At 48.0% G+C, this 10806-nt stretch overlaps 1 protein-coding gene across 6 annotated transcripts in view; it reads right to left on the bottom strand.

Moving 5' to 3' along the window:
* Positions 1-2060: 2060 nt before the first annotated feature.
* Positions 2061-10806, bottom strand: part of FHAD1 (forkhead associated phosphopeptide binding domain 1) — a 126317-nt gene continuing 117571 nt past the window's right edge. For 5 of the 6 annotated variants that reach the window (XM_053575334.1, XM_053575336.1, XM_053575337.1 and 2 more), the window contains one exon: positions 2061-2685. In XM_053575334.1, the coding sequence (XP_053431309.1) occupies positions 2569-2685 (117 nt within the window). In that variant the 3' untranslated portion in view covers positions 2061-2568. Of the gene's footprint in view, positions 2686-7945; positions 8000-10806 lie in introns of all 6 variants that reach the window. The other variant, XM_053575339.1, reaches the window with a different exon arrangement.

Here is a 10806-nt window from a genome sequence, read left to right as displayed (position 1 = left end):
ACAGGCATGTAAGTGTGGTCATTCTAAATCATCTAGTCCTGGCTAAGCCGTCCCAGACAGGACAAGTGACTGGCTTGATCCATGAAATCATAGGAATAATAAATATTTGTCATTTCAAGTGACTAAGTTTTGGGTGGTTTGTTCCACAGCACAAATGTATATAACTGATGATGGTGGCTTAATTAGATACGGATTTATTTGTCTTACATAAGAAGTATAGAGGTAGGCAGTTTGGTCACCCACCATTCAGAGCTCAGTGATGCCACAGGCACCCACCTGGGGCTTCCTGTCTTTCTACTCTATTGTCCTTAGCAGGTGGGATTCGCCCTGTTGCTCATTGCCTGGTGATCCCCAATGTGGCTGCTCCAGCTCCAAGTCTGAGCTCCAGGTGTGAAAAAGGAGTAAGGCACAGGGACAAAGAGAAAAGCACTTTCTCCCAAGAAGCTTGCCTTTATTCTAACAGGGAAACCCTCCCAGGGGCTTTTGCTTATATGCCATTAGCCGGATCTGTACACCACAGCCCACCCTAGCTGCAAGGGAGGCAGGAAAGTCAAAGTGTTTAGCTTTGAGCCTGTATGTTAGAGGAAAGTGACGGCTAAGCAAGGCCTAAGTAGCTTCAGTATCTGCAGCATCTGCTGCTCTGTCTCCCTGGGTTTTATAGTTTCTTATCTCTATTGCATATCTACTCCAGCCTCCTTTTTTTTTTTTTTTTTTCTTCAGTTTTTGGCCAGGGCTGGGTTTGAACCTGCCACCTCTGGCCTATGGGGCCGGCGCCCTACTCCCTTGAGTCACAGGTGCCGCCCTACTCCAGCCTCCTTTTTTTCTGAAGACTGGCTTTGTTTCTCTGAACACAAGGGAGAAAATAGCTGCCCCAGCCCTTGAACTACATCAAGACTCTCAGCTCCACCACCAGGAATGATTTAAAGGGCATCTTAGCATCCTATGTCCCATTACCAAAGACAGAGTTGCTGATTGGCCCAGCTTGAATGAGGAACGAAATCTGATTGGTTTGCCTCAGATTGGGCATGTACCACTCAGCCAATCAGCTATGGCTAACGTAGCAGCATTACGGCAAATCTGCTGGGGTGTGTGAGGTGCATTCTCAGCGGAAGGGAGGGTGTGTCCAGGAGCTACCCCCCATACTATGCAGTTCTAGGAATGAAGAGAATAAATCCATCATGGATTATAATGTTGGTATGATAAAAATTAATGTGTCCTTTGAAAGACCTAAAATATAGTGGAATCAGGCATTATATTTAACTTATGCAAATTCAAATATCCATGTTCAACAAATAATGTATTTTTTACACAGTTTGGTTCCCAAACCGGAGCCAGCTGCTTGAACCACTGCTTCACCAAGTGATTTGTTCTGGAGCTGGAGAAAGACTTGCTGTTTAGGACTTTGGGGAGATTACAGTCTAAATAACACCAGGTTTTTCATAGCAAATTTTTGGGTTTTTTAAGAGTATTTGGAAGGTCATTATGCTCCCCGTTTTCACTGATTTTAGATCCTAACCACGTGTAAGAAGTGTCTCTGTGCAATATCACACAAGGATTTGTTCTCTTCCCCCCATGTTAGTATAAAAAATACATTTGGTTTTAAAATATAAAAAATATTTTTAATGTGGCTTTCTAAGAATAACAAAAAAAATGTATTCGTGACTTCTGGCTCTTCTGCCTATTTTGTTTGGCCACCTGGCCATATAAGAAAGGTGGTGAGAGGATGGATGGATGGACAGAAGGCAGAAGATGGGAGAACAGAGAGTGGAACAGGGAAACTGAGGATCTCTCTAAACACAGTGAAAAAGGAATGCGTCCACCTGGGCCACGTGTGTTCTTTGGTGATGGGAAGTTGGTCTGTCCTTGTGGCCTTGCCCACTGGTATAGCAGATTGACAGGATGAGATGGAGTTAGAAACCCATGTTCAAGACCTAATTCTTGAATCTCTGAGCTGTGTAGTTTTAGGCAGGCCATTTCACTTCTCTGGCCCTTAGCTTCCAAATCTGTACGATGAGGGGACATGATGCTATCTACCTCTCAGGGCTGGGGGAGGATTAAAAGAGAAGTATTTTGAAAACCGTGGAGTGCCATATAAACTTTAGTCATTATTACGGAAGCAATAAAACCGATTGGCATTCTAAATTTATTACAATAAATGGAGATATAAATTCGCTATGCTGTGGCCCCGACAGCCCTGAGGTTACCATTCTGCCCTGTGGCTCCAAGTCTTGGGTGTCCTCAACTGTGTCTCTTGGAGATCTCTGGAGGTTTGATGTTCGGGTTCATCATGACCCAAATGTGGAACCACATAATTGTATCTACCAGGTCTAGGGTCAGGGTTACAAACCTATATTCTTCATATACCTGACTATGTGTACATTATTGGCATAAAAAAAAAACCCTCTCCCCATACTCTCCAAAATAAAATATTCTGTGAAATATTAATCTAGAAAGAAAATACTACAGTAACAATCTTTAAAGTCCTACAAAAGCATCTTAGTATTTTGACACAGAAGAGTCAAGTCGACTCACGGAGGATCATGGAAGGCCTGGTGGGCTGATGCTTCTCTAGTCCCTTCCACCAGGCTTAGAAAACAAAAGGCTGTGGCTGGATTTGCTGGAAGTTTCTTTCCTTAGCATCTCTCTTTCCTGGGCGGTCTTGAGGGTGGCTTTTCTGACTCCAACCTTCAACAAGCAAGAGGAACAAATATACAAAGTCTCTAATTGTAGCAAGATCCCAAAATGTTCCACTCAAGTGGTTTGTTATTTTTTTATACACAAAAGTAATTTATATGTGTATACACACCCACACACCTAGATGTGAACAAAAAGGACATAAAATGACTTATCATTATCATACTACCTAAGGATAATAAGCCTTATCAGTGTTCTGGGGTCCACTCTTGCAGATGTATAGATATTGCTTTTCCTGTTTACATTTTCATATTTTATGGTTTTGAAACCAGGAGTTTCTTTTTTTCTGGCAGAGTTTCAGTATGTCACCCTCGGTAGAGTGCCATGGTGTCACAACTCACAGCAACCTCAAACTCTTGGGCATAAGCGATTCTCTTGCCTCAGCCTCCCAAGTAGTTGGGACCACAGGCACCTGCCACAACGCCTATTTTTTTTGCAGTTGTTATTGTTGTTTAGCAGGCCTGGGCTGGGGTTGAACCCGCCACCTCCGGTGTCTGTGGCTGGCGCCATAACCACTGAGCTACGGGCGCCAAGCTGAAACCAGGAGCTTCTTATGCTGAGCACACTCATTCATTTTGATGGTGTTCCATCTATTACTGCATTGAACGTGCTTTATGGCTCTGAGGAGAAGAGGCAGTGCATTTGAGGGGTCTGTCTCGCCTTTTGAGCACTTTCTACTTGGCACAGCTGGGCTTTTCAGATGGTCATGCCCAGGACTTGGGGCTAAGGGCTCCGAGATGCCACTCACTTTCTGGGTTGGTCCTTTGATCTGGGGGACTGTGGGATTGTCCCTTCCTGCCACATGACTGGAGAGAGAAAAATCAGCGGAGGTGTGGAGAGGACAAAAAACAATGTTGTGGGTATCCTGTGTGTGTGCATGCGCGGGAGATGCTGCTTGGGGAGACAGTGTTCCACTCCTCTCCCTTCACTTTCACGAGGGTCACGCTCCTGTACCCTTACAAGACCCTTCCCCCCAACTTTCTGAGTAGGTTTCTCTAAATTGCAACCTGAGAATATCTCTCCTACACAATTTTGTTCATGCTTGTAGATCCTTTTGTGATGTGCAAGTTTCTTTCCAACAGGTTTAAACCTCCAACCGTCAACTCCTGCAAACCTTGGACTCCAGCCTTCAGCACCCACATACACCCAGGGCAAGAGGGCTGGGAGGGTAGTCGAGGTTCAGCTCTGCCACTCTTGATACATCACCCTCAGTTTCCATGTCTGTCAAGTAGGGACCAGAAAATCAGCCCTGTCTTCCGCAGAGGGCCTAGTGAAGATCCTAAGAGGATTTCTTTCTTGTTTTTTGTAGAGACAGAGTCTCACTTTATGGCCCTCGGTAGAGTGCCGTGGCCTCACACAGCTCACAGCAACCTCCAACTCCTGGGCTTAAGCGATTCTCTTGCCTCAGCCTCCCGAGTAGCTGGGACTACAGGCGCCCGCCACAACGCCAGGCTATTTTTTGGTTGCACTTTGGCCGGGTTTGAACCCGCCACCCTTGGTATATGGGGCCAGCACCCTACCGACTGAGCCACAGGGGCCACCCCGATCCTAAGAGGATTTCAATGCCAGAGTCTGTTAGGATGACCCTTACGCTCTTTTCACTTATGGTGAGTTTAAAAATCATCTCCTGAAGGGAGTCTTGAAGGTGTTTTGAGACTGTATTCAAGATCATTTCAGGGTGCGCTACACTAGCCCCAAAGGTAAATATTGGTCTCAGTACCCAGGGAAAAACAAAACCACAAACATCAACAGCTCTTCCCTCTAAACAACCCTTTCTTTATATTCCTTTTCAATAAAATTGCTGACCATGGACGGTTCCCAAATGCCAGTGCCCTCGCCCAGGGTGGAGTCCACTGTCAGGGCTGGAGCCAGGGAGTTTGGGGGACTGCTGGGAGCCTGGGGTGGGAAGCACCACAGAAGGAGCTTTGGTCTCACTTCGGTGTGACAAGGGAGGGGGCAGCAAAAGGCTGCAGAGAAGGCTGACCTGGGAGGGGGAAGAGATGGGGAGTGTGAAAGTGCTTGTGTGGGCAGCAGGGCTGGGGAGCCCACGGAGTCCACCCTGACACCACACGTCTGCTGCCTCACCCTCAGGATGACAAGGCAGAGCTTTGTTTTGTTTTTTGAGACACAGTCTCACTCTGTCATCCTGGGTAGAGTGCGTGGCATCATAGCTCACAGCAACCTCAAAGTCTTGGGCTCCAGGGATCCTCCTGCCTCAGCTTCCTGAGTAGCTGGGACTACAGGTACCACCACAATGCCCAGCTAATTTTTCTATTTTTAATAGTGACAGAGTCTTGCTGTTGTTCAGGCTGGTTTCACACTCCTGAGCTTAAGCAATCCACCTGCTTCGGCCTCGCAGAGTGCTAGGATTACAGGTGTGAGCCACTGCGCCTGGCCAGGCAGTGGTTTACATGGCTGGCAAGTGGAAATTAACACAGCAACTGCGTCCAGGAAGCCCCTGTCCATTTCCACACAACTTCCCATCTGTCCTCCTCTGAGAGGCCTCTCCTGGTGTTCGGGCTGGGCAGGTCCCTATGAAATATGTTCCTGAGCTCAGTCCACCACCTTTGCCCTCAAAACACTTTGCACAAAGTAATTATTTAATCATTACCTGCACTTAGGTTTAAAAAAAATGGCCCAGGACTGTAAGCCAGGAAGGCAGGGATTTTTATGCTTTCATTTGATCTAATTAATTGTTTCTCAATCTTTTTTTCATTACTGTCCCCCCGCCCAGACTTCTTAGGTAATTTTTCCTAATCCCTCCCACTTCTTTACAGAGAGCACTGTGCACGTATAGGTGTGTATGCATAACTGCATATCTGTATGGATACACATCTGTACCTTATATATAAAATGAACGAGTTTTTGCCCTCTCAGAAGTGACATGCCCCCCTTGGAGGGTGTGTGATTGAATCTCAGACCCTGAACAGGCTATGCCATGTGGTCACAGGCTCTCAGTCACAAAATTTTTTATGTGCCCTAAAACGTTTTCCTAGTTAGCACACAACTCACAAATAATTATAAAAGACTGGCCCGGTGATGTGGCTTGTGCCTGTCATCCTAGCACTCTGAGAGGTTGATGTGGGTGGATTGCTTTAGCTCAGGAGTTTGAGACCAGCTTGAGCAAGAGCAAGACCCTGACTCCACTAAAAATAGAAAAACCATTCGGCCAGGCACGGTGGCTCACGCCTGTAATCCAAGCACTGTGGGAGGCCGAGGCAGGTGGATAGCTTGAGCTCACGAGTTCGAGACCAGCCTGAGCAAAAGCGAGACACTGTCTCTACTAAAAATAGAAAAAGTAACTGAGGCAAGAGCATTGCTTGACAACCTCAAGAGTTGGAGGTTGCTGTGAGCTATGATGCCACAGCACTCTGTCAGGGGTGACAGGGAGGCCGAGGTGAGTAGATTGCCTGAGCTTGAGTTTGAGACCAGCCTGAGCAAGAGCGAGACCTCATCTCTAAAAAATAGCTGGGCATTGTGGCGGGCCCCTTGTAGTCCCAGCTACTTGGGAGGCTGAGGCAAGAGAATTGCTTAAGCTCAAGAGTTAGAGGTTGCTGTGAGCTGTGACATCATAGCACTCTACCGAGGGTGACAAAGTGAGACTTTGTCTCAAAAAGAAAAAAAAATTAGAAAGACTGGTAGCTGCAATGAAAAAGTAAACCAATGAATGGCATTTTGGAGGATAGAAACCAAAAACCCATAGGGGTTTGAAAAGAGAAGAGATTCCAGTTCTGAAGCTTGCTAGGGAGACGTTTATGAATGGGCAAGATGGAAAGAGTGGATCTTACACGGCACATCTTTGAGGTGGTTGCAATGATTCTATCACCCTAAGGACTCAAGGCCACTCCAGAGGAGGGAGACCCCAACTACCCTTTGCAAGGAACCTGGAGGAAATCTTTTTGAACCCAGGAGATGTGCACAACAAACTCCTTAGCCGTGGCTGGAGGGCTGGAAAAATGGGATCACTCTTTGCCTTTAGCTGAGACACCATCTGCTCACACCCTGTTGAAGCCAGAGGAGGCCTGAAATTCCAGGGGCCTTCACATCTCAGAGGAGCACAATATTCTTCAGGGCCCATCTGGACTCCTCTGTCATTTTACATCCTCAGCCAAAACCTGGCTGCAGGGCAGTGTCTGCCCACTTCAGATGCATGGATGGTTAAGTGACAAGCTTTCCCCCAGTTCCCACTTGGCAGGGCCACGAAGGTCTCAGGTCTAGAGGAGCTTGGGGATGTGCAAGCTCTCCTAACATCCTTCTCAGAGCAGTAGTCACCTTCTAGTCCTAGGACAAGGGTGTTGGTTAAGAAGAGGCTTCTATTTTCCAAAAATATCCCTTGCATAGAATATCTTTGGTTTTTCCAATGATAATTTTTTTTTTTTTTTGAGACAGAGTCTCACTATGTTGCCCTTGGTAGAGTGCTGTGGCGTCACAGCTCACAGCAACCTCAAACTCTTGGGCTTAAGTGATTCTCTTGCCTCAGCCTCCCAAGTAGCTGGGACTACAGGCGCCCACCACAATGCCCAGCCATCTTTTGGTTGTAGTTGTCACTGTTGTTTAGCAGGCCCTGACTGGGTTTGAACCTACCAGCCCTGGTGCATGTGGCTGGTGCCTTAACCACTGAGCTGTGGGCACTGAGCCTCAATGATAATTTTGCTGTCTCAAAATAACTGTGGCCTTTTATCAAATTGCATGTAACTCCTCTCTCTTATTCACCCCAAATGTACTTAGATTTCAAGTTCCCCGAGAGCTCGCCTCTACTTTCTGCAAAGCAGAATATGGACTGGGTCAATTTCAGTTCCAGGGTTGGACTGTGAATGGCAATGGTTCAACATTGTTTAAAATTTTATGTCCTTGATTATCAACTCTTAAAAAAAGAACATTCTGGAGGATGCGCCTTCAAATTCAAGAGAAATGCCAGCTGAACCATATCAGGTTTATTACCTGAAGGAGGACAAGGGGCACTCAGCTGTTGTCAGACCTCCATGGAGTTCTACCAAGATCTCCTACTTTAGTTGTGTGGCTCTGGACAGATTAAAGTCTCTGAGCCTCACACACCTTATCTGTAAATTTGGGATGATAACACTGCCCAGCCCATAGGGTGCTGCAATGATGAAATAAGATAATGCGAGTTGGGTGCTCAGCTCTGTGCCTGGCACACACTACGTGCTCAGTACGTAATAGACACAGTACCACTGTCGACTGGGTTTCCTGATGATCTCCTGCTGTTTTCTCTCTTCTCTTTCTGGCTCACCTGGGAATTTGAGTTCTGCATCATGCTCTTCACCATCTCTACAAACATTCGTCTCTTTAATACAGAAAAAATATTGACAACATTTAGCTTGGGTTTCTCTTTGCCTTTCAAATCCAAGATACGTGTTTTCCCCTCAATGTTCAGATGCTACCCATTTGGCATGTGGGGCCTTCCCAAGAACAGTGAGGGGCCACATGGTCTGCGGAGATAGGGTACTGCTCTGAGAGCCATGGTCCACTGTCCTGCTGAGTCTCTTGGGGATCTTTGTTCCAGGTTCCAGGAGAGGAGGAGACTGGTCATCTGAGGGGCCTGTGAGGAACTCTGAACTCTTCCTGGAGGATAAATCTGCTTTGACTAGAAGCAGAGCCTCCCAGAGCAGGTGGAGGAGCCTTGTGAGCACTTGTGCCCCCGTAGCCAAAGACAGCCTGTACAAGTCCTGTGTTTTTCTACCTAAGCATCCCAGCAGCCCAGGCATGATGGGACCCACAGTGGCTGAACTCCCTGCCAGGAGATGGAGACCTGCAGGGGGGGCTGTTTGGAAGTCACTGTTACCCCAAATCTGAAGCTTGATAGTTCCCTGGGATTTGATTTACAGTTTGTAACCCTGGTGTCCTCAAGATGCCAGACCTCAGGGAGGGTCTCTGAAGAAACTGCATCCCAGGTGCTGGAGCTACAGCAGGGAGGGGGAGAGCTGAGCTTGGGGTCTCCCTCTGAGGGAGCCTTGAATTTTGCTGGGGTCACCAACCAGACACGGCCAGGGGCCAGGGAAGTAAAAGAAGAGGGTGAAATGGGCAAACCCAGGAGCACAGGTCCTGAGGGGCCAGGAAGCTGGTGGCCTGGGGGATCCCGGGCCTAGAGTTGCCATAGCATCCAAGTTTCCCGGAGAAGCCAGAAATCCAGTGTACTCTGCGAACGTGCCCTGTTTTGAAAAGTTACTTAACAAAAAGCCCTCACACAAAAAACATCCCCTGAGCCAAAAGAGGCACATTGGTGGGCTGCATTTTGGGACATCTGCACAGAGCCTCCCGTCCTCCAGGCATCTAGCTGGGGCTTCAGTAAATAGCTGCTGGTTGAGCTGCCAGAAACAGTTGAGGATGCCCAGTTAAATCTGAACTTCAGAATGGAAACAAATACTTTTTAGAAGTGTAAGTATGTACCATGCAGTACTTGGGACATACTTATACTATTTGTTATTTTATACTAAATAACTAGTTAACTGGGCATATTGTTTGTTTGCTTGTTTATTTTTCCCCTTAAATCTGGTAATGCAGTTTTGATATTCTCAGAACCCACAACGGAAGATTCAGGCTGTCTTTTGGGATAGGGGCCTAAGGGCTCATAAGACTCTCTATCCTCACAGAGCAGCAGTCCTCAAAGTCTTATAGCCTGAATTTAGCTGACAGTTGCCCTCCAGAAGGCCTGGAGCCTGCAGCCACTCAATATTCTCACAAACAGTTGAGAAGAACTCATCGGAAGACAGGCACAATCCAGATTGCCAGGTATTGCAAAGCAGTGATTTAATTCCTTCCTTCCTTCCTTCCTTCCTTCCTTCCTTCCTTCCTTCCTTCCTTCCTTCCTTCCTTCCTTCCTTCCTTCCTTCCTTCCTTCCTTCCTTCCTTCCTTCCTTCCTTCCTTCCTTCCTTCCTTCCTTCCTTCCTTCCTTCCTTCCTTCCTTCCTTCCTTCCTTCCTTCCTTCCTTCCTTCCTTCCTTCCTTCCTTCCTTCCTTCCTTCCTTCCTTCCTTCCTTCCTTCCTTCCTTCCTCCCTTCCTCCCTTCCTCCCTTCCTCCCTTCCTCCCTTCCTCCCTTCCTCCCTTCCTCCCTTCCTCCCTTCCTCCCTTCCTCCCTTCCTCCCTTCCTCCCTCCCTCCCTCCCTTCCTCCCTCCCTCCCTCCTTTTCCATCCCCTTTCCTTTCTATCCCTTCCTTTTCCTCCCCTTTCCCCCCAGCAGAACCCTTTACCCAAGCAAAATCCCGTGAGGACCCTGGTATATGACGCAGATAAAGGAGAGCTGCTCTGGTGGAAACAAGGAGTGGGGTGTTGACAGCCACACTGTTCCATGGGACCTGAGGACTTCAGGGAGCTCCAGGGGATGGAACCCAGTCCATTCCTGGGTTGGGCCCAATCAGTGGGCAGCAGAGCAGAGCCTTGCCTCCCACAGGACTCCCTGGGATGTGCTGACACCCATCTGTGTCCAGAGCTGTCCTCAGACTCAGCTCAGCCAACAAGGTGCAGCAGTCCTCAAAGTCTTATAGCCTGAATTTAGCTGACGAAGCCTTCTGCACAAAGGCTGTTCTCTGGGACATGGTTCTCTGCATCAGAGTTCCCTCAAGGAGAAAACCCAGCATGCTCTTTGTTCCAGGAACACCTGTGAACCTCCTACCACTGGTCTCACAGATGCTCTGAACTGCAGACCAAGCCGCTTTTCCTTTTCTCCTTGGGGGCCTAGAAGGCTGTCGACAAATGCAGACTCCCCCTTGGCAGGTGTGGAAGTTGCCACCAGTAGTCACTTTCACGCTCATTCCTGGCTTCATTCTGTACCCACTTTCTCCCCTGATTTCACGCTTAGGGCAAGGCCTCCTGGGATTACATGTTCCTCCCTTCTTCTCTCCTGACCTGTTCTTCAAGTCCCCAAATCACTCAGTGCCTGGGACGACTGCTCCCTTGGCTGCAACGACCTTGCATTTCCCCTCTGCCCTCTCTCACCTCAAGATACTGGTTTGGCTGCTCAGTTGTCTCCTGACCACTTTTCAAACTGCAGGCAGGAGGGGCCGGGGGCTGGGGCAGGGAAAGGGTGGAGTGGAGATGTGCGGCATCCCCGGGGCACTTACTCGGTAGCCCTTACCCTGTGGGTACGACTGTCT

The sequence above is a fragment of the Nycticebus coucang genome, chromosome 22 (assembly GCF_027406575.1).
Source record: "Nycticebus coucang isolate mNycCou1 chromosome 22, mNycCou1.pri, whole genome shotgun sequence".
NCBI lineage: Eukaryota > Metazoa > Chordata > Mammalia > Primates > Lorisidae > Nycticebus > Nycticebus coucang.
The sequence above is the reverse complement of the archived record's forward strand: the minus strand, read 5'-3'. Positions and strand labels throughout refer to the sequence as shown.